General features: G+C 42.2%; 3 protein-coding genes across 5 annotated transcripts; 1 reads left to right on the plus strand and 2 right to left on the minus strand.

Moving 5' to 3' along the window:
- Position 1: 1 nt before the first annotated feature.
- On the minus strand, positions 2-6,326 carry csrp2 (cysteine and glycine-rich protein 2). 2 transcript variants are annotated; one of them, XM_055055483.1, is made up of 6 exons: positions 6,194-6,326; positions 4,644-4,766; positions 3,077-3,245; positions 1,926-2,055; positions 800-893; positions 2-185 (listed from the first exon to the last, which is right to left on the minus strand). In XM_055055483.1, the coding sequence occupies exons 2-6, from the start codon at positions 4,753-4,755 to the stop codon at positions 109-111; spliced, it is 582 nt and encodes a 193-aa protein (XP_054911458.1). In that variant the 5' UTR covers positions 4,756-4,766; positions 6,194-6,326; the 3' UTR covers positions 2-108. The 2 variants fall into 2 exon arrangements, with proteins under 2 accessions (XP_054911458.1, XP_054911457.1); XM_055055482.1 differs by having other exon boundaries at positions 6,146-6,280.
- A 210-nt stretch (positions 6,327-6,536) lies between these two features.
- Positions 6,537-13,917, minus strand: e2f7 (E2F transcription factor 7). Its single transcript, XM_055055468.1, has 13 exons — positions 13,757-13,917; positions 12,852-12,950; positions 12,468-12,773; positions 12,198-12,357; positions 11,874-12,113; positions 11,597-11,752; positions 11,367-11,510; positions 10,226-10,384; positions 10,039-10,123; positions 9,498-9,810; positions 8,983-9,148; positions 8,492-8,886; positions 6,537-7,843 (listed from the first exon to the last, which is right to left on the minus strand). Exons 2-13 carry the CDS (start codon positions 12,939-12,941, stop codon positions 7,688-7,690), a joined length of 2,370 nt encoding a protein of 789 aa, XP_054911443.1. The 5' UTR covers positions 12,942-12,950; positions 13,757-13,917; the 3' UTR covers positions 6,537-7,687.
- On the plus strand, positions 12,686-23,454 carry LOC129376044 (fish-egg lectin-like). 2 transcript variants are annotated; one of them, XM_055055472.1, is made up of 9 exons: positions 16,552-16,845; positions 17,677-17,812; positions 19,888-20,023; positions 20,128-20,229; positions 20,504-20,620; positions 21,677-21,913; positions 22,005-22,213; positions 22,300-22,424; positions 22,519-23,454. In XM_055055472.1, exons 1-9 carry the CDS (start codon positions 16,688-16,690, stop codon positions 22,658-22,660), a joined length of 1,362 nt encoding a protein of 453 aa, XP_054911447.1. In that variant the 5' UTR covers positions 16,552-16,687; the 3' UTR covers positions 22,661-23,454. The 2 variants fall into 2 exon arrangements, with proteins under 2 accessions (XP_054911448.1, XP_054911447.1); XM_055055473.1 differs by lacking the exons at positions 16,552-16,845; positions 17,677-17,812 and adding an exon at positions 12,686-12,790.

The raw sequence follows: 23,454 nt of genomic DNA on the forward strand, positions 1-23,454 counted from the left end.
ATTTGGTTTACGTGTTTATTTAGAATGGCACATCTTTTTTAGCACAACAAGACATCAGGAAACTAAGCAGTCAGAAAGTATTCAAGTTGGAGATGGAGGGGAGTGGCATCACTGAGCGTGGACCAGAGCGCCGGCTCCTTGGCCGTAGCCGAACCCTTTGGGGCCAAAGTTCTTGGCGTAGCAAGCTGCAGAAGACGGTAAGAAATGTTGACATGTTTCCGAACCAAACCCTGCTTTAAATCTCGACGGCATTGTGCCAGATGAGACTTTTCTGCTCTCTTTAGGAGATGGTAGATATCGCTGCATCTCTTTGAGCCTGACACTGCTGATCGGTGCCAGGCGTCATTTTGACACGGAGCAAACATCCATCCGCTGACGCCTGTGCGTGTCGTCTGCTTAACTAAACCATTGTGAGTCATTGTGGTGAGGGAGAGCGAATATAATGGCTGTTTCTACAACACTGACTGGATGAGGACCAAGCTGATGTAATCCAGCCAAACCGACAAAACTAAGGCTGATATCAGTAGAGGAACGTGACGAACAGAACCAGAACCAGCTGTAGTCTTATCTTACTGACGATGGATGTGCAGGTTGCTAATTCTGCCTGCAGCATTTTATGTTTTTACGAGTAAAGTTATATTAAGCATTAGGGTAAACCTACTCTGATACTACTACAAAAAAATTGTCTTCTGGAGACATCTGGTTATTACATAAGGATGAGATTATCACAGTAGATTTTTCAAATAAGAAAAAAGCAAAGCGACATGAGTGACTGACATCACATTTATTTTCGTCTTACCTTTGCAGTAAATTTCTCCGTCTTTTTCAGTCTGAGTAGTGGACTCCAGGCTTTTGCCGCATTTTGCACAACGGAAACAGTTCTTGTGCCACGGCTACATAGAGAGAAAGTGACAGTTTAGTTCAATTTCTGCTCAATTTCATTTACATTTACAGAGGAAAGTATGATTATGCTGTCCAGCACATGGTACAATTAGTTGAACTTGCCAGTTTGATTAAAACACATTCAGATACAGCTATTTGTTACTGATACTGGCAAAAGTAAATCGACATGGAGTTAAACTTTAATATGACACTCGCTACTTTCTAATTTTCTTTACGCTAGATTGCCTCAGTTTTCAGATTATTTGCATTTTTTCTTCTTTCAGATTCACAATAAAGTTCATTGAGGTTTGTGTAAAATGTCCACATACACACACACACACAAAAAACTTTAAAACTCCTTATAGATTTGTAAGACAGAAGTGATTAACAGATTCCAGATGTAGGTTGAAACCTCTAAATTCTTCCATTAAAAGCCATAAAGGAAAGTTTCCCAGCAGCCTGGGGCTCCTCTCAGTGTCTTCATTACTTTGGAAATTACAGGTTAGGGTTTCAGCACCAACTGAAGGCTTTGCTCTCATCTGGAAAACCATTAACGACTCTGCTTCTGGTTACATTATGGCCCATAAATCAGCTCTTTAGTGAAGCCACAGCCCATCAGCTAGAGGAAATACTTTGGTCTGCCTCTAAATAACAAAAAAACACCCTCTGCAAACAATTATTATCTGAGGATTTGTTTATATGGTTCATTAATTTTCTAATGAGTAACATGACCTCATCTGTTGTAAGTCAGCAGAGCCCTCCTGTGATCTATGATTAACATATTTAAAACTAAAATTTATTTAAAAATGTAAGATATTTCAAGACCTTCATTTTTGTTGCATGAAGTTCAGACTTCTGTACATCACAGCGACAAGCTTCTGAGATTGTTCACTTTTTTTTTTTTACAAATAAATACAGATGGTGTCAAAAAGTTCAAGGACTGGATGCAATCACAATGCAACTGGTAAGATTGGATTTTGATTTGAAAAGATTAGATGGAATCGTTCATGCAAAGCTGATGCTAGCGGTTGCTGTGGCCTCACCTTGCCTGCCCCCATGATCTTCTCAGCTGCATAGACCGAGTCTCCGCACCGCGCACACTTATCCGACCCGCCGAACTTCTGGGCAAATTTGGACGGGTTGGGGTTGGTTGTAGGTTTGTGAGTCTGAGTCCTACAGGAGGAAAAAAAAAAAGGCCCATATTGAAATAAGAAATCCCAGTCAACAGGTTCTTTCCCCTGTTAAGCTTTCAACATTAAGAATCCGATGATGAGAAATTGTTAGTTTCTACTCAATTTTGAGGTTTCACCACCTCAAATTTAGGATTGTTTTTTTTAAGCGCTATTTTTACATTTAGCCATCAGTGCAAAAAATGCTAGCTAGCTAACAAGGACAGTAAACGCCAAGAACACAAATGGGTTTGAATGCCACTCGGCAAGAAAAAATAAAATAAAAATACAAGATTCAATAAACCTGCCAACACTAAATGTAAGACCTGCGATCCATCTATTAAAGGCCAACTTGTTTTTTTAAAATGAATTTAAGAAATTTTAAGGTCTTGTTTTAGATACATGAAGTCTATACAAGACTTTGAACATGCAGACACCCTGATTGTGACAAAAATGAGAAATAAACATGTTTTTTGGTTTGTTCTTTTTAAGATGAAAGCATAAACCTGACTCCTCCCCCACTCTTGGACCGTGATCCAATGTTTGAGAGATTACTGAATGAGGGTCTTTGTTGTGAAGGACAGAGAGCAGAGTGAGAACAGGATTCTTTGGGTTACATAATCAACTCTTTCGTAACTAATCACCTGGCATATTGGTGCGTATGAGGCTGATGTTTACATAAAAAAAATGATACATATGCTTGAAATGCCGTAATGACCGATTCCATGAGAGCTTGGTTAGCTTTTGAGCAGAACGTCCAGTCGGCTGGCATGAGGACATGTCTCAGTCAGCAGCCACATCTAACAAGCGTCGTTCCACATAACGACCACAGAACTCATCGACCTTGCTGCTCCACTTAGGTCCTAGAACGCTCAAATACAAAAACTTGGAAACGACGTGGAAAACTGCAAAGAGTCAGGTTGGAGTTGAAAACTGGACTGAACTAGAATGACAAAAGGAGGCCTAGTAACGAAAACGAACAACCTAGAATTCTGTAATCATCCTGCACCGATGGACCAACTTACTGTTCAGGTTTGATTCCCAGCCGCTCGCCTCGGTCCATGTTGAGCGTCCCCGCTCCCTGACCATAGCCGTAGCCTTTCGGTCCGTATTTCTTCCCGTAGCACGACTTGCAGTAGATCTCCTGGTCGTGGATGGACACCGTGGTGCTGTCTAGACCCTTCCTGCAGACCACTGGGGACACGCACAAAGAAGCGGGGACATGAGCGGAAACATTTCTGATTGGATCGTGAAAACGGTTCAAAAACTAAAACAGACTGGTCATTTAAGGTTTACATGTTTTTTTCCTTCGGAAAACAATTCCGTTTCCCTTCATTTGTAGATAAGCAACATCAAAGTCAGACCAACATTTGACAAAGATTTTCACTGAATGGCCGGAGGACTCCTTTTCTGGTGAGCATCGTTTCTATGGTGAAAGCTCGTCCAAGCCCTCCGTCTTGTTTATCTTTGCTCTAATTGGAGAATCAAATGTTTACTGTTCCTCCTCGCGACTGTACAGTTACATCATCAATTTTATAGTCAGAGGCTGTGAGCAAATGGACAATAAGTACAGAGAGTCATATGAGGCCCCCTCTTTCTACAGTGTGCAGATAAAGATGTCTTTCATGGTGCAAGAGAAACAAATGGAAGGACTAAAAAGACCCCTACACAAGTACTTAAAAAAAAGCTCTCTAACCCAAGTGAAAAATAAACCTTTTCTGCAGCTTTGATCATTTTGTTCTTGTCTACAGATACGTGTAATCCTCTTAATCAGGGTTCCTTCAAGACAGGGATGAAATCTTTCACCCGTTCCACAAGAAGAAAACGTGAACTCAATGACCTGAGCAAAAACTATTTTAAAAATCCTGTTGACGAAGAGGTGAGACAGAGTTCAGCTACCATGACCATTCATGGCGGTGAAACCAACACACATCTCCCCATATTCCAGATAAACAAATGAATGCAGCAAATTTCCATAACTAACAGCTTAATAACACCCCATCAGATGGTGCCATGTGCTGAGACACAACTTCTTAACTTTAACGTATTCACTTCTTCTAACGGTGACAATCCTCTGATGAAGATCTGGACTTTTTGGTAGTTTTCTGAGTCTCCATAAGCAGCTGAATAATTAAAGTATACAGTCTTGTGGACTTTCCTATGTTGAAACATAAAATTTGAAAGAGTAAGAGTGCAAATTTTGTTATTTCCCATCATTGTAACAAAAGTGACTCTACAGCAGCTACAGGGTCATAGATGACTATTTAAGATAAGGATGTTAACTGTGTGAATTCACTATGACAAACAAGAAAACATGAAAAAAAAAAGCTGAAACTTAATTTAGCCAGTCTGTTTAGTTTTTGAACTTTTTTATCTACGGGCCACCGAAGATATAAAACTAAAAATAATTTTAAAAAATTGTTTTTTCCATAAGATTTCTGACATTAATCTCAAATTCTCAGCGTTCGAAAAGTCAGAAGACTTTGCTTCAGGTTTACTAATCTTTTTTTTTTCTTTTTCTATTTGCATGAACGCTGAGCGGAGCTCGAAATAAAACCTCCCTCTCCCATTGTGTTTCCCAGATGTACTTACTGCAGAGAAAGCAGCATTTATGGAAGCTCTTCCCGTCACACTGCACCTCCTCGGCATGGTAAACCGTTCCGTGGCACGCCGAGCACTTGTTGCCTCCTCCCCAGTTGGGCATTGTGCGTCTCTCTGTGGAAAGATGGTGAGATTATGATCGTCCTGCTTTGACATGCCCTGCAACAAAAGGCCGCTCTGCATTCTGACACTGTACTCGCCCCCCTCCACAAAAGCCTGTGGTTACTGCGCTAACGGTCCATAATTTGAGGCATCAACCCCAAATCATGGCAGCGCCTGCCACAGGGAGGAAAATAAAAACAAAAGCTGTGCAAACAAGGTCAGCCCAAACAAGAGGGCAGACTAATACCCAGAGGAATGTTCGCAAGGCGCCATGCCTCAGGCTGCAGCGGCCCTGGGATCAGCGCATGACGGCGTCTGAGCGAGAAGCTACGCTCTTTTCAGGCTTTGTAGACTCACTCCTGTTCGACAGATGAAAACATGAAAGTTATGTGAACTCTGACCTGCGAAAAAGTAACCGCAGCGAGTAGGAAAGCGATCAGTGATTACAGGGTGTCCACATTTTTTTCTGACACTTTCTTTTTTATTTTGGCAGCATTTTCTTTATCAGACTTCGTTTGCAATATTTCAACATGGAAGCTGCAAACATGGATGGATAGAAGAGCAATTTAAAAGGAAGAAAGTGAATATATTCTGAAATGTAGATTATGCCTATGCTCCCCTCCTTTCCCCTTGGAAGAGATTAGAGGATGGATATGACTTTTTAAAGAATGGGATAAGTAATTTAATATTGAAATATGAATACATCTCTATTCTTTGAGGAGGGGTTCCCACACAAATGAATAGAAGATAGCCAGATGAAAACATCTGTTATAGAATGAAAAAATGAAGCATTCTCCCATAATCCCTTGTGTTTTCTTAAAAACTGATGAAATACATTTTCCCCGTTTCCTTTTTAAATACTTGACCAGGTCTGCGTAAAGTGCACGTTCACTGAAAAATGGACCAATAGGAAGAAAGATCTGGTTATTGGTTTGTATTTAGGTTTTAAAGTGGGAAAGTTGATCCAGCTTTCACCAGTTAGTCCCAAGAAGGGGACATGAAACAGCCTGGGGACAATTAGTGGATGTTAAAGATGATTTTCAGAACCAACACTAATATTCTCGTAAGGTAAAAATGAGAGCACGCGCAGAACACGTCATGGGAAAGGTAAATATTTCATTTTTGGGGGTTAAATAAGGGTGAAATGTTAATTTAAGCACTGCAACTGAGCTTTAATAGATGTATTATTTGCCTTATATTTAGGCTGAGCGTAAAAACAACAACTAACCGAGTTATATCCACTATAATGAACATTGCGTCACTTGGCAAATGCAGCTGGAAAGCAGCGCCGCACCTAGCTAAATATTACCTTCAATACTACAAACACAAGCATACTAACTTTATAATGAAGTGTTCTAGTTGATAGGAAACTAAAATTAAGCTGCACTTACTACTTAAAAGGCAGTCCTGGTTCTGGAGGTTGGGAAAGCTTCGTTTACCTTGAATGCAGACGCTTCCACGGAGGTTCCAGACTGTTAACAGCGACGCCGAAATGCCACATAATTCCCCATTTCTACTGTTTCACCGGGGGGCGGAGCTTCACGGCGGAGTGAGCTCAGCTCTGACGTAGAGGGCGGAGCGCACCTGACCTGGGCAGCTTCATCACCACAGGCGGAGTGATATAACGGTCAGAGGCGTACAAACTGACACGACAATAATACCGGCGAGAAGTTAATATGTTTATATCTGATTTAAAAAAAAAAAAGCGTCTGCTGCCTGTTGGCTGAATGGAGTGTTAGAATGAAAACACACATGTAACACAAAGCTTAAAAAAAGTTGTTGTTTTTAAAAAAAAAATCACATTTTTATTAAAATGAAGCTTGTGAAATGCATCGAAGAAAAACCGCTACACTCCCGGAACTATAGAGAGCGGCTACAGTGAGAGAGCAACGCCGAAACCCACATTCTGCTCATAAACACTGGCTATGTAGGAATATTAATAACTGACGTTTACCTGTGAAATGGAGACCCAAACACCCATTGGTTAGAGTGGGTGTGACTCTGACCAATGGGTGCGTCCTGAATAAGCACCAGGGTTTGTGTTGGGCTGCCTGAAAGCAGGCCCAACCAGAGAAACAGTGGTTAAAGACAACATTCTCATCTCAGCTGTCAACATCCAACACAGGCGTCTGCTGGATATGTGAGAACAAAGATTAAAAGCACGTCAGATGGATTCCCCTGTACGTCTGTTACAGTACTCTGATATAAATACATTTAATTCAGTACCAGTATTCAAGTACCTGAGAGCATCGTCACATTTCGTTTAGTATTCGCGCAAATACAATAAGTAACATCCTCCTGAAGTGGAATATCAACTTGAAAGGCTGTAAACATTTAAGGCTTTAGTGATTTTTACAGAAATGTCTAAAACGAGGTCGTTCCTACCACTAACCGAGAGCAGATTTCCTATTACACCTTCTTCATGTGACACAAGACAGTGGGGGCCAGCTAAAGATCTCTTTAAAATTAGATGCATATTACATATAAATGTTTAGTGCTAAAAGAAAGCTAAGTGTCCCATTACAGCTTCTGTAATTAACATATATTAGATAAAGTATAAATACTAGTTGGGCTTTAATACATAAAACAGGAAGAATTAGGTAGCTTGATCATGTATGGGAGGGAATATTAACGCTGAATTAAAAAAAAAAAGACAGCAGTTACCAACCCCCACCATGAGAGGGCAGTAGCTTGGCAATACAGCTTGACTAATTTACCATGAAATGTCCTGGAATCTAACCTCGAGTCATATTTGATCTGCTAATATCTTCAGAGTGATACATAGTAAAAAAACAAACAAACAAAAAAAAAACATCAGTCTTTTTGCTAAAACATTTCTTCTCCCTTTTGTATCCAGGAAACCTGAGCACCAGAAGCGTTTGTTAATGTTTCCCCACTTCAAAGTGGCTGCCTAAACGCAAAGTCTCATCCCTTCATGGCGCCGCGGCATGGCCGACGTCCAGTCTCCTCTGTGCGGAGCCTCTTTTCCGAGCGGCTGGCACGGCACTCACTACACTTCCCAGAGTTCCTGGGGTCTGGAAGAACGCTTTGGAAGAGGAAGCTGTGATTTCCTTGGGGGTATGTGGAGTCTGTGAAAAGAGACCAGAAGAGAGATGTGAAAGGAGGTATGAGTGTTATTTATTAAGTTAAACAGTCAAAAAATACTAGCGATGATTTGGCCTGTTATTAAATTAAGAAATGTTACGGTTTCAAACTAAATTAGCAAACTAAATATTTATTTTGAAACCAAAAACAAACTGAGCAAACTAAAAATTTAGCTAAAAGTTTAGCTCCGTATCAAAAATCTTTCATTAGTAAGGTAAAAACTTACCTCCAAGAATTTAGTTAGCAAAATGCATATCTTGCTAATTAGATACTTAGAGCTTTCACATGTACTAAAATATGAATAACATGATGAAAATATTACTTTAAGAAATTAACTTCAATTTTATTTTTCCTCTGACCAAATAATCCAAATTATTTTTGACTGTGTAACTTTTCAAATAGAACCCTTAATGATGGTGCGCACATCAAGCAATAGTTTAGTTCACTTGAGCAATTGGAAGAAAGTGGTCTGTTTGGACCAGGCCCAAACAGAACTTTTTGACCAACAAACAAAATGTAACATGCAGCAGAAACATGAAGCACGGTTGTGGCAGCACCGTAATTTGGTACGAGTGAATTTGAAGACAGAAGCAGGAAAAAGAAAAAGACAGAGGGCCACAGCCGGTCCGTACCGAAGGTTCTGGTGCGCTGAAGCCGACGTTCTGTCTGGGCCCTGCGGGAGAGCGCGGCGTCCCCGCTGCTGACACGTGACGTCTGCCCTGTTCCGGAGTGACCGGCGACGGAAGATGCTGCACGCTGACTTCTGATGCCTCCATTATGCTATTAGGCGCTGTCCCCACCATGAAGGCGGCGGGAGACATCATGGCAGGCAGACCGAAACGCAGACCGCTGGGATTATCGGACGTTTGCTTCTGCTGTACGCCGGCAGCCACAAGGGGGTAGTGAGAGAGCGCGGCAGAAGGCACCAGGACGTACGGCAGAGCCATGGTGGGCACACTGCTGGGATGGAGAGACAGGTTGGCTGCAGGCTGGCCAGCGGGGATAAAGAAGTTGAAGTTGTTTAATCCTGAATAAGAGACACAGAGAAGAAGGGAGCCTGTAATTTTTTATTTTTAAAAGTTTGTATTTTTAATGCCTGCTTTCTCAGTGTGGTATGTTTTACCTGCACTGTTGGGGACGTAGAGGTAGTGTGATGGTTGTGTGTTCTCCCCAATGCTGTTGCCAGCACATCTCTCTGTGGCCCTCTGCTGGCCAGAGGGGCACGATACAGCAGATGTGTTGTGGGTCTCTGAGAACATTGCTGCTTCTCTTTGAGACTGAGCTCCGGTCTGCGCAGAAACAAAAACAGGGATTTAGGATCACACTTTCTTAAACGGGGAATTTCTGCAGGACTCACCAATTCAAAATAAAGACTTTTATAAACGTTTGTAAAATCATTAGGAATGAAATTTAAGACCCGTATTACGTCAGAAATTTACAAAAGAAATGGACCCTAAGCAAAGGTTCCTGCTAATACCTAGGAAAGGTAAAGTGGCAGCAACTTTATCAGTCACTTCAACTGCCTGAGAAAAGTCACAAGAGAAAAAAAAGACTACATAGAATATCGACTTTGTAAGGATGTGCGGACCAGAGACCTCTACAGGATTTAACCAAAACCAAAACAAACTGACCCCTCACCTTTTCAGACGTCTCTGAACCAGATCTGCTCTTCTTTTTCAATACCGCCTCCTCTACACTTTCACCTGACTCTCTCCTCCTCTTCCTCTCATCCTGAGAGTCTGTCTTTGCTGACCTCTGACCTTCAGGCGCCCATTCTTGCTGCTCCGGCGGCTTGTAGAGCATGACGACAGAGGGGTGTGAGAGGCTGGGCAGGTAGGCCAGGCAGTGTGGGGGGGTGGCGAGGAGGTGCTCGGGGCAGGGCTGCGTGGCCACAACAGCGGGGTGAGCGGAGGTGTGTGTGACCTGGGCGTACAGCGGCATGCTTAGGCAACTGTTGGACAGAAACGAGACTGTATGTTTAAAATGGCCTCGTCAAAGTCCAATCAAACCAACGAGGCAGAGTTTAAATTACTTTTCTTGTTGGTTCGTCTCATAAAGTCTCAATAGAAAGCATTGAATTCTGGTTGTAACGGAACAAAACGTGACAAAAATTGAAAATATACAAATTCTTTTGCAAGGTGCACTTAAAAAGTTTAAGAATGTTGTAGTATGAACTCACTCTGTGCTGCCTCCACACTGCTGCTGGCGCACATGGCCGTTGATCATGGTCTTTCTTGAGTAATCCAAAGATTGATTCTGGATACCTGGAGTGTGCAGAGTATCATTGTCATTATAATTGCATGTTCTGAGCCACAAAACAACGACAAACAAAACAGTCAAAGCCAGCGTCCTCATGTGATTGGTACCTGGCAGGTGGTGGCGCGGGCTGCTGGGGGCGGAGCTGACCTGCCGCCGCACGCCGGCCGCAGCAGGTGTGACATTGAAGGAGGAGTGACGTGCCATCTTTGCTTTCCTGTAGTCTTCGTTCGCCGCGACGTCGCTCTGTGCAATATCCAAGGAGTTTCCTGTTAACAGAAAAAAAACATGCAACGGTACCAGAATTTAGAAAAGCTTTGGACATGCATGTCTGATGCAGCTATTATGATCGGCTTCGGCTTCTGATTGTTTTTTCATATTTTTAAGCTTGGTTCTGATTTACCTTGAAGAGCTATGTTTGAGTAAAAGCTGAAAAGTAGTTGTACTATTCTAAAATAAAAGCTAAGTAATTATAGGCTTAATATTTCATGATAGCTTCAGTGTCTTATGTTAGTTATAATGGCATAGTTAGCATTACTGAAACTATGTGAATTCTTTGGAGACGGTAAATTCTTAATTCTGCATTTTGTGTTTCGTCATAAAAAGATCTACTTTGCTGTATTATGTTTAGCCTTCCTGTCAGAGGTAAACTGATAAATTGGCCCAATAACCTCAACTTTGGGAGATCAGCTCTTGCTTATCTAACTGATCTCAGCAAAAGTCTTAAAATCAACTTGACAAACCCACCCACAAGGTCACATCTGCACACGGACGGCTGTAAAACCCCACTGTAATCACCAACTTAGGGTCTTTGTTATATCACCCATATTTAGTTGCATTTAGCAACTTTTCAGGCAAAAACAATTGTCTGATCACAGATCTTTTTAACGGTCGGTGATAAGCCATAAAACTGCAATCGGTGCACCCCTGCTTCCTCTTATCTGTTAGTTTTGCTCTCCTTCACGACTTGTATGAACCGCAGACATGCTTGAAAATGTCACAGGAAATAGTTTGGTTTGCTACATGCCTTTATCTCTAAAAGTAGCTCATTTTGAGTGCTCTTCACTTAGTGACATAAGTTGTTCTTAATGCTGCCAGGTTTGATTAGCTTTTTCATTTCAAAACCACTTAAAATAAGCTGATTCCATTCAGCAGATCTGTCCTTCCACTTTTCCATCTGTAAAATCCAGGTGATCAGATATCTTCTGGCTGTCTTTGAGCTTTGTGTCTGAGCTTCTCTTTAACTCTTACCCATTTTTCCAGAGCTGCTGAATTTCACGGGCCCCAGCCACTTGAAGGCCGGCTTCCTGGCTCTTTCCTCTCTGACATGAACCTTCCTGATGAGCTCCAGGCTGGTCAGCACATTGGCGATATCATACAGACGCCGCACCTTGGCTAAACGGGTAACGAAAATGAAACATTTCTGGGCCGCATTTCGATTTTGGACCAAAACAGTGCGACGCGTTGTGATTCTTTCTTACTTTTGTACTTGCTGTGGCTCGAGGAGTCCTGGCTCTCCTCAATGAGGACCTTTGCCGCCGCGTCCAGGGTAACAGTTTGAGTTTTGGACACCAGGAAGAGCATGACAAACTTCTGACTCATGATGCGCAGAGATTTGTCCTTTCTGTTACCCCCGCCTGCAGAACGAAGCAGATTTAAGTTCACACTTTCCTCTTCACTATTTGAGGAGAGGAAATTCAAATTGATCAACAAATGCCTAAAACATTGGTATTTCTCTGATTGTCTTTTTTCTTTTACCATTTCCCGCGTCTCCATCTCCTCCATCTTCCTCCCGGCTCAGTCCGGACCTCCTGGCCTCGGCAGGAAGGTCCATCTGCAGGTGGTAGCCTTGCTCCCGGCCCCTCTGCTGCAGCATCTCCAGCGTGCTCCACAGCCGCTGTCGGCCATACCAGGTGTAGCTGTTCTTGGCCATCCGGCCCACGATGGTCAGCGACTCCAGCACGTTGACGATGTCGTAGATCCGTCGGCGCTCCACTCCTGGCAGCCGTAGCGGAATTTATGAAATCGTCCCCGGGTTGAGAAAAGGTAAAGCTGCTCTTCCGATCGCTTTCTTGCACTTACCCAGATTGGTTGCGACCTCATCCAGTGAGATCCATATGGGGCTGTGGGCTGGTGGGTCATCGGGGTAAAGAGCCAGGAACTTCTGGCAAAGCAGACCCAGGCTCTTCTCCTTCCTGCTCGGCTTCTTCTCTGCATCATCTTCCTCAAAAGCCCCTTCAAACTAAAAAAAAAAGTACAAAAAATAAATATAAGAAGACTCCACAATTGTTTTCCATCCCTTAATACATCATGTTTATCAAGTTTTAGCTTGGTACCAATCTTTCCAAATACCTGAGTTGGGTCTTCTACCTCTGCATCCTCCACCGCTGGTTGTGAGTCTTCCTGATCCTTGTCGTTCTCTATAGGTCTGAACAGAACCTTCTTCATTTCCCTGTCTCTGATGTCCGGGCTGGCGGCGCTGATGAGCACCTTCAGGTTGGCAGTGGGCGACCACGGCTCGGCCAGGCCCGCACACTTAATGGGAGTGATGTGGGCCAGGTCGGAGGTCGACGCCTTCCGGCTCACCAGGAAAACGGGAACGCTGGACTCCGACGGTTTCAGCGGAGTGGACCTCCTCCTCTCTAAACACACATTTTCCTGCAAGAGAGGGTTTGGTAAGAATCAGGAATGCTTGTACTTGTGCGTTTTAGGTGAACTCAAAGTTGGAAATCCCACCTTTTCACCTTGGCTCCCATCTTCTTTAGGAACAGAGAAACTTTTCCCCACACTTGTGAGGTCTTTCAGTGCCAGGCATTCCACCTCCATTTGGAAAACCTGCCAAAAAAAAAAAAAGGAACAGTGCTCAGGCTTGAATTCACAAAACGACATTTAGTTGCAGTTTATTACCTATGCAACAGCCTTTTTTCCCCTTTCAAACTCAAAAATACTCAGATGTGATTTAATGCACAGATCTCAGCTCTGAGAATAAATCCCCCAAGTTGATCAAAAATCCAGACTATTGACCCTCCCTCTTGTGATGTCATCGACCCAACTGAATGTAAACCAGAAGTACCACTTTTGCATGCTTTTGAAAACTTTTACTTTTAGCAGATCCTCTAAATGTGATCCATCCTTCGTTACCCATCTGTTCTTACCGTCGTTGTACGCTGGCTAGTAATAAAGAGACACACCGCGGAAGAGCACGGTAGCTTTAATGTCAGGCGAGACGTTCAGGAGAATTTGGCGCAAACATCTGGTGACTAGCGGGCTAACAGCAAGCTAATTCGCCCCCTTATTGACACGTTTTAAGCTTAACCTGCTGGGTTATAACCCGTGCCGTATGAGCGAGGCTTTAATGTGTTATTACACTGCAAAAAATCAAAGTATAATCTGATCTGAAACGCAACTTATCCCGCTAACGATATCAACTAGAAAAGGGCCAGTTCGGCTAAATTAATCCTAATTACTTACACTGCATGCGCTACTAATGAACTAAAAATACTTTATTTGTGACTTACACATAGTAAAAAAGGTCAAACATAACTTTAATTGTCTACTTAGCTGAAGGTATTAGGTCAGTGGAGCAACATACCTTGACACAGATAACAGGAAACAACTGGAAGAAATGCACAATTATTCACCTTTTTTTTTGTGACCGTTGAAATAAATGATGAATTCCTATGTGGGCCACAGTCTTGTCACTGCGTTAGTCGCTTCAGCCAAACATCGCCGCTTCTTTCCCTCTTTAAAATTAGCGGGCAACTCCTAACCGCTTATGTGTGTCCGGCGTGTCATACAGAGAGCGGACGCTGTGTACTACTGCACCGCTTGAACAGCAACACCCGCTCAAGCTTGTTTTCTGGCGCTCTGAAGCAGCTGGATTGCTCCGGCCAATAGGAAACCGCGTTGGCCGGTGACGTCGCCGAGCTCCAGCCAATCAACAGCACTGCGCTCTGAGCTTCTTAGGGAATGAGAGGCTGAACGGCCACGCCTTTGATTTTGGTGGCGGGGTAGCCGGCGCGCTCATTTCAAGATAGGGTTTGAAGAAAAAAAGAGGTCTCACTCTGCACGTGTTTTCGCACCCTGCTTCCTAACTTAGGATGTCGAAAATCCCATTTATACAAAACACGCATCTGTCGACTAGCCCTATGGCCATATGACAGATGTGTTTTTTGTGTGGAAAGTGGATATTAATAATAATAATAATATTCAGCAATATCGAACACACCGCAATCTCCAGAAAAAAAACACGCAAAGTTGCTTCACATAGTATTTATAATCTTGTTTATGAAGAGATATAAAACGCATCAGAAATATTGGGAACAAAAAAGTATTACAACATGTATCAGTAAATCACTGTTAGAAACCGTCAGTAATGCTTAATTCTTTCGTTGAGATGGGAACAAAAACACTAGCAATACTCCAAATCATGTCGTTGTATTAAATCCATTCTTCATGGTTATTACCTTTATTAATTAGGGGACATTTGTCCGACAAAAATAACTATTTTGTACACAGACACACAATTTGGACGCCAGGGATTTTGAAACGAGTAACTCGTCGTCCTTAGCAACAATCTTTGCTCTTCTGCAGATAGTTTTGGGCTGCACTGCTGCTTCTTTCCAACTCCCACAGAGACGCACAGTCTACAAAAGCCGCTGATAACGCCTTTAACTCGTCAACGAGGCGTTTGTCTCTGCAGAGGGATGTAATTAATGTCTGAAACTGAAAGACAGATGGAAGCGAGAGCTGCCAGGTGGGGGGGGTTAGACGAATGGCGCTGCCAACACCTAAACTATAGCGCGAAACGTTGCAGCGGGAGAGAAACTGCATGTCCCGCTCTACATGCAAATAAACGTGGGAGAGAACCCCTAGAGCTTTAGAAAGTAGAGGTGTTTTAGATGATCCTACCTCAATACAGCTGCTAAAAGTGCAGCACTGTAATTTTAATTCATTGTTAAAATAAAATTGTGAAGGTTTTTTAAAAAATCAACCACTAAATATTTTAAAAATACATTTATTTAGTGTAATTTCTTCAGAAACCGTCAGTGGCCGTCTAGAACCGCCACTGGCCCGCAGGTCTGGCTCTGGTGCTCTTTTGCTTAGTATGTTTTTTTCTTAATTGATTGGAAACTGCTAAACACACAGAAATTAATGTCATGTAGAAAATATTTATGTATTTAGTGTTAATCTGTTAGTATGATTTGTTCTTTAACTGGGCACTTATTTTTGGCTAATGCTATTTATTAAATATCCAAACTCAGCATCCTAATAATAATAATCAAACTAAAATCACAATAAGATACTGAATCAAAATGTTCTGTGCCATATCAGAGGATGAAGAGATGCTGATTTCTGATTCTTTAGGTTCTGACGGGTCTGCGGTTCTTCTCCTGATCCATTCTGTCTGTTACACAGCAGCCAACTGCGCCATGACGGACACTTTGTTTTGTCTTTATATTTACACAGCATCCATCCTCACTGAATGGTTCAGCTGATAATGCGCGTCTTTTCACTCACGTCTGTATTTTACAGCGTTTTTTCTTCTACGGATATGGAATCAGGCAGAGGACATTTTAAAAAGACGCAGGTTGATAGCTCACTGCGGCTGCGCAGTGTCCGTCTCTAGGCAACCGTGACGTTCAGCGTCGGTCCGTGGCGTTCAGGGGTCCTTCAGCTCCCGCCACGACAGTGTAGCTGACCGTAATATTGCCTGTGTTTTATTTTGGCCATTATTTTCAAACTTAGTGTTTATTTTTATTATAGGCGTGTCTATCGGACAGTTATGTGTCGGTTCAATACGGGACGCACATTTAACGGCCAAATACGGGACGACGCTGTATTTTACAGGATGGGTGGCTATTCAGGGGTGCTGACGTACAGTTTTAGGGATGGGCAAGATACGCCACTGCTTTACATTAACAAGGAGAGACCGATGAACATTTCCCTGTTCACCCGAGAAATGGTGAAGTAAAACTTCCTGGACGTCAGACAACATCCTGGTCTCATTATGTGTCTCTGCTTATTTCCAGGCCCAAATGTGCAACTTCGTGTTTAGAAACAACCGAGAAAATGCACAACCCGAGATTTAAATAAATAAATAAGCCTAAAATCACTCAGAACAACCGGACTTGACAGAAACTCAAAAGAGTTCCTGACTGTCCAGCAACAAAATGCGCATTTCTCTCCTCCCTCCATTGTTTACGTTTCTGTTGCTGCTGACAACTGTTGCATAGAAACGGTGGTCGCTCCCCAAGACGCATAGAGGAAATAACATTACATTACAAAAGAAAATAGTGATGAACAGTGATTTGGATAAGTAACTTTAATCTGATTACTGCATTTGAAATAGTAACGCATTAGATTACTCGTTACTGAAAGAAGAGGTCCGTTAAGACAAAGTGCCGAGGTCGCACAGATCGTCAGAACACTTGATTTGTTGGCCCATTACGTCACAGCGCTGCCTGTATTCTTGTGCTGAGACATCATAGGTTGTGATGTCACATGCTTTGTTGTGTAACACTGGGTATAAATAACTCCAGTTGGTTCAAGACAGTTGTAGAAGAGTGAAGATGAGTTCAGCAACAATGGATCTGAGAAGAGAAATGCGATTTTTAATCAATGTGAACACTATCCCGGCAATTGAAGAATATATTTGTCAAATTCAAGAAGAGGCCTGGTTAGACCTGGACCATTTGTACCAGGACGAGGGAGTGACAGAGAGGACAAGGTACCTGGTCCGATATTTGACAGACGTTTTCTCCAACTTGGTAAAGGACGTTTCTGAGAACCTGGGCTACGAATATGGTGATCTAAAAGTTATGTTTGGTAGCCAGGTCTCTCAGGCCTTTGCCCGGGCGATGGGAGACGACACGGTCATCCACGGAGAGTGTGCTGCAGTGATCGACATGCTTTTCTTGAAGCATCTCATCACTGCAGCACACTCTCCGGTGGATGAAGAAGACCCTGTGTCTCTTCTTCGGCCGGGCTTAGGTCTCAGTTCCTTGGTGCGAGCTGTCATCAGTATCGTCCACGAACTGGTGACAGCAAGACGCGCCAAGGGACTGAGGGCGTCCTTAGAGGAGCAGAGCAAGGACACAGTGCGACTTTTTGTTAAGTCGTTGCTGTGTCTAGGCATCAGGGAGTCCAAGACACGGAGGTGTTTTGATTCCCTGATGGAGGTACAGGAGCGAATGGTTAATAACATCTATGCTGCCATCGAGGGCCATCCGGTAGAAATCCAGGTGGACTGGGTCCCTAGACTCACAAAAAAGGTTTTTAGGGACCTCAGGACTACCTGTGAATGTTCTGCCGGATGGGCTCTGGGCTTCATGGAGCACGAGGTCGTTGACGATATAATCGTCCACTGCCTTTTGAGCGAATTGGAGAAGCACCAGAAAAAAAGAGCCGGCTTTTTCACGAGACTTTTTTCTGGTGCACATAACATCTTTAAAAGGTATGTCACAAAGTGACATACCTTTTAAAGATGTTATGCGACTGTCGATCTCGGCTCCATGACGCCCCCCTGTGCCTCTGCCTCTCTGCTCCTCGGTTGTTCCAGGTATCAAGTCGCCTCTCTGTTCCTCCATCGTCCTGGTATAGTGATGACACCCAGTTCCCCCGTCGATCTCTCCCCCGTGACAGCTCTCCATGCCCTCATCGGACCCGACCCCAAGAAGCCTCCACGCCTGATTCTGGTAACAAGGTCCCTTGATTACTCTGCCATGTTTAGGTTTTTTACCTTGAACTAAATAATTGCCACAGCAATTATTTTCAATCATATTGAACTTTATCTTTAAATGTTCCTTAAAAATGGATGCACAGTTGATAGCATTGTCGCCTTGCAGCAAGAAGGTCCAATTCTCGGCCTGGGGTCTTTCTGTATGGAGTTTTCATCATCTCCCTGTGCGTGGTGGGTTCTCTCCGGGTACTCCGGCTTCCTCCCAGTTTAAAAAGATGACTGTTAAGCACCAGCACCACTTGTGACCCCTCTACGAATAAAAATGTATTATACAAAATGATCTAGATTTTTAAAAATTGGAATATGTCCCTTCGACTTCCAATTTAACACAGAGGGAGATGGCAGACAAAAAATTACATTTTTATTATGAAATAATAAAAAAGTCATCATCTTCTTTTATCTGCATGGGGGAAATAAAAGAAGTCAGCGACGACCAGCACGTAGACGACCCTGGGTTTGCTGTCAGAGCGCAGCGCACAGCAGCTCCACAACTCAAATTGCTGCACAGATTTGTGACACTTATCTTAATCTTACAGATTATAATGGCGTTGAGTTGTGCAGCTTTACGGACAAGCTGCTTCATGGCTGCTTTTCTGCTTATTGCGCTGCTCATATTGGTCTCGATGTTTGCAGTTTTCTGGAGCGCAACGCTAAATATTTACTCAGGTAAAATGAGTAGATATTTATATTTATGTAGCCCAGGAAATACTTAGCCTCACAGGACACAATAACTGGAGTTCTTAATGTGCAGTATATTGTATTCTTTTTAGTTGAGACAGATTAAACAAAGCTGTCTTGCTGCTTACTTGTGTTCAGCCATCAGAACATGCATGTATTGAACAGTAGCTAACTACTGATGGAGCGAGGCAATCTCCATAGTAACATAGGAAATCACAAAAAAAAGAAAGTACAATAGATAAAAGACAAGTGAAGAAATATGGCAGTTGCCTCAGGCTGCACAAATAAAACAGATTATTTGATCAACATCATTTTATCACATTTTATAGTTTGCATAATATCCACTTGATGCGCCATATTCCAGCACTTGGACTATGACCATGGACGGGAAAAGCTTCTAATATATTGTTTTCTAAAATATTTTATACAACGTCACTTCTTCCTTGAACCACTGCATTGCAGTATAAATTCTCTGTTCCCTCTATTTTCACACTACATAACCAAATGACCTGTTCCTGCTAGAGATAGATGGATGGACAGATGAATGAATGCTGAGTGATTGGAGTCCAGAGAGTCAATTCAAATGCATTTACTTCAAGTAGATTTGAAAAGGAACCGTGTTGTTCATGCGTTTCTTGGTTGAAAGCGTCACATCGGGATTTTAGAACGACAGGAGGAGCTCATTCATTTTTAGCTCACAGAAAAAGTGCCAAGGGCCGTGCCTGGTGCCCCAGTCAACCTTGAGCATTTTTGTCCCCCCTTGTTCATAAACCGTGTTGTTCATGCGTTTCTTGGTTGAAAGCGTCACATCGGGATTTTAGAACGACAGGAGGAGATTCCTTTACATCACACTGTAAAGGAATAATTAAGTGCAATAAGTATGGCAATGACACCCTGCTAAAGGAGCAAACTTTCCCCTCCTTAAATCTCCTGATATTCTTCCAAAACCAGTCGACACAACCTCACCATATAGATACTTGCTTTAAAAGTACAAACTAAACGAAACACGGTGAGTTGTTGATTCTTTTAAAACCAAATGTCTTATAGAAACGATTAAAAAGTAAGAATATTTGGGACCTACTTTTCAGACAGTGTGAAGGGAGCAAACGTAGCAAGAGGGAAGTGGCAAAGAAAAGGATCAAGGTAGAGATGTCTTTAGTTCAAGAGCTGATCAATATAAAACAATTTTACTCAAAACTAAGGAAACTCAGAGCAAAGTCAGCAAATCTGCACTTATGAAACCGATGGCACTTTCAGGAAGTTTATGTTGAAACTGTGGTCACGAGTTTCTTTATTCTGCCATTATCTCCAATCATGGTACTTCCTAGAAGGTGACATGGCTCTTTTCTGCAGTTTTCACTTAACTTAAGGACTGCAGCAGATTTTTATGGTCAGTGCGAGACGGCCGGCGCTGAGGATCAAGCAATGGAAAACACTTATGGGAATTTAGATTCTGATGAACCCGCTTGCCGAACTCGTAACGACAGCGGTAAGAATGAAATGACAGAGAAACGCTTTATGTGTTTTGTCATTATTATTAATATTATTATATTTTTTAAGTTATTATTAAAAACATTCATTTTGCTTGCTAAGGCTCAAGCAGCTCCAAGAAGAGACTTCACCTAGAAGTTATTATATTTTTGGGAATCCTGAATGTTGTGCTGCTGGTTGGACTCATCGCCCTCGGCATACACTGTGAGTCTTCTTCTACTCATCTTCAATATGAGAAGAGTAAACTATGCTGCAGTAATAACTGATGTCATCAGCCCCTTCTGAAATCAAACGAACTAAATATCAGGGTTTTAAAGGACAAAGCTTACTGAAAGTAAGTATTACATGTGTTTGACTGGTTTTCAGCACCACTTCTTCGTTTGCCTCCGTTTGAGTTGACGTGCTGCTTGTGTTTTTAAAGCTGCATGCTTTCAAAACGAGTCTTCTTTTCACGAACATGTCTGTTGGCATATTTCAGCTCGTTACCTGGCAGCAAGTCTTTCCGACATCAAGGACAACCCGACCGAGGACAAGCTGTCCACCACTCTCAAAGCTAACCTCTCCGAAATGGTTGGAAATCTACAATTGTCAAGAGGTTTGTCAAAATAGCAAAGCATTGTACTGAAATCACAAAAAAATTATATTTTAGATTGTTGGACAGCTTTGGGTTTTGTTGGCGTGGGTCCCCAGTGCAACAGAATACAAAAAACTATGAACTCTGTTGTGTCTCTTTTTTTCCACTCGTATCAAAAGGTATGGTGGAGCTGCCACGGTCAAACAATGTGATATCTACTTCAAATGTCGTAATACTAACTTGACTGCAGCTGTATTGCTTGGCAATGAGCATTTTGATTATAATCACAATGATAATATTTGAAATACTTAATACCAAAGCAGACAGGCAGGTGAAGGAAAAAAAGAGAGAGGCCCGATTTCAAGGCATGACATTTTCCAGTAAGATTTGTGTTAAGTCATGTTTGATATATTCAGTATTTTTCTACCAACAGAAGGTAACAGTAACTTGATTGTGCATTAAAATGCATCATTGTGCTCATGTTATTAGACAGGACAATGTAATATTTCATCTGGGCACATTTATTCAGTGGTGAAAAAAAAAAAATTCAAGGTTGAGAAATTAGTTTTGACAAAGTCAGCATGACTTTCCATTGGTCTGGGGTAAAAGCATGACATGACATGTCTGCTATTTCTAACAACTTACCACCAAGAGGACCTAGAGTTATCTTGCCATCACACACAGTAAGCAGGACTAGAGACTGGCTTAGGAGTCATCAGTGTCAATTGTTAGAAAACTGTAAAATCGTTTTTATCTGCAAAATCCCTTGGTGGACCTAATAGATTATTATTAGATTATTATCTAGTTATAAAATCAGAATAAACTGACTGTAGAGTCAGTTAAAACTCTACAGTGATCGACCACTTGCCTATTTTGTCCAATAAACCTCAGGTTAGTTCAGTGCTGCCTGGCTGTGTCCAGCCTTAGGGACCATGGAGTGAAGCCAAAGGCCTGCCTTGTTCAAATAGTGCTATCAGGAGGTGATGACCTTGTGAAGTATTGACAGAAAATTACATTAAATTTATGCACAAAAGTGTGTTTTATGCATTTATTTTATGATTTGGTTCCTCTCTACAGGTTGGAACTGCAGCGCTGCTCCGCAGCAGTTTCCTGCAGCCCAGATCGATGCCGGCCAGGGGATGGTTGTGATGACGGACAGAAACTCCAACACCTTCTTCTTGAATGGATCAAGTTGGTCCAAACTGGGCTCTGTGCCTCTTAAGCATGTCTCAGTGGGGCCTCCAGGGATCTGGGGAGTCAACCAGCAGAATAAAGTCTATAAATTTGTTGCCAGCGATTTTGTTCCCACTCGTGGTGAGTTTTATTTTTCAGAGCCAGAGTTTACAGGTTGGGCCTCGTTCTCATTTTAATTTTTTTTGTGTGATGCTGTTCTTTGTGTCTTCAGGTCTGGATTTAAAGCAGGTAGATGCAGGAGGACATGGTCAGGTAGTGGGAGTTGCTAGCAATGACAACATCTACTGCCTGAATGCCAACAGAGCCTCATCCATAAAGGAGCTCGAGAACTGGAGCACCGTCAGTGGTACGCTGATTTATTTCAGCTGCGCTCCAACTGGATGCTGGGGTGTGAACGCAGAACAATGGATCTACTTCACAGTAAAGTTGTGTCTTCGAGCTCTTGCTGTAACTTGTGTTATAATATTCACTAATGGGCTTGTTTCCATCTTTGTTTACTTTGAAAGAAAATCTCAAACTCCTGCGACATGTCTGGAGGCTGGAACCGCATCGCTGGAGAGGCAGTCAATGTTGAAGTTGGGAGTGACGAAAATACCTTTCTTGTAAATCAAAATGGAGTGCTCTACGAAAGGTGAAACCCTCCGATACATTTTGGTTCCAAATGTGGAAAGTACAGAGATGATTTACTTTAAAACAGCCACTAAACAACACCTTCTACTTTCCAGAGCTGGCATCTCTGGCAGTGTTCCACAGGGCTCAGATTGGAAGAAAATTGAAATGCCTGTGAAGATCAAACATGCCAGCTACGACCTGGGGTATCTGTGGCTTGTGACTGATACAGGTTTCATTCTGAAATGCACAAAATAACCAGGTGGAAGTTCTCACTTAAACCTCTTTTCATGCCTTCTGTGGTTCAGTCCTATGTGTGCTTTATTATCCGCTCTAGAACAGCCTGGGCCTCTTGTTGAATCATAGTAAGAGGTTTGTAATGCTGCTTTATAATGCCTTAATATGTAATAATGTTGAGCTTCAATACGTGATGAAGCATATTTAGAACCGACATCATGCAAAATGTAGTCAAATCTTTGAACATGTATTGTAATAGTTTCTGTTGCATCATGCATGATTGCAAAATGTGGAGGCCACTTTTTTTTAAAAATGATAATGTGATAATGTGGTACGTTTTGCAATAACGTTCCACAAACCTTGTATTCGTCTCAACATTCTTTTAATAATAATAGCCGAATTGCATTGCCTATGTATTTGAATTTTTGAAACTTTGAAACATTTACAGCGTCATAAAACAGTATGGGTGTTTGATTCTTGGGACTAATCTTCGTGTTACTTTCCCAATCTGAAAAATATAAAAGCTGTTTTTTAACATCAAACACAACATCTACTTTTTGTTGTTTTTTGGGGGGGGTTTTACCAAAAGGTAAATACCAAAGCCTTCTCTTATGAGCTCCGCAAAGTCCTTGTATAAAAATGCACATCACACTTGTAGTTCAATAAAGCTTCTCTTCCATTTGCTGGGAAAGGTCCACAAATAGAGACAATATAAGACAGCCAGAATGGACAGCAGACTTCACAGACTCCTTTGAATCTGTACTTTTCTTCTCACTTTACAGTTTTAATAAATTTGTTACGTCTTCTGATCCAGA

Source organism: Poeciliopsis prolifica, unplaced genomic scaffold (genome assembly GCF_027474105.1).
Source record: "Poeciliopsis prolifica strain line A6 unplaced genomic scaffold, Auburn_PproV2 SCAFFOLD042, whole genome shotgun sequence".
Lineage (NCBI taxonomy): Eukaryota > Metazoa > Chordata > Actinopteri > Cyprinodontiformes > Poeciliidae > Poeciliopsis > Poeciliopsis prolifica.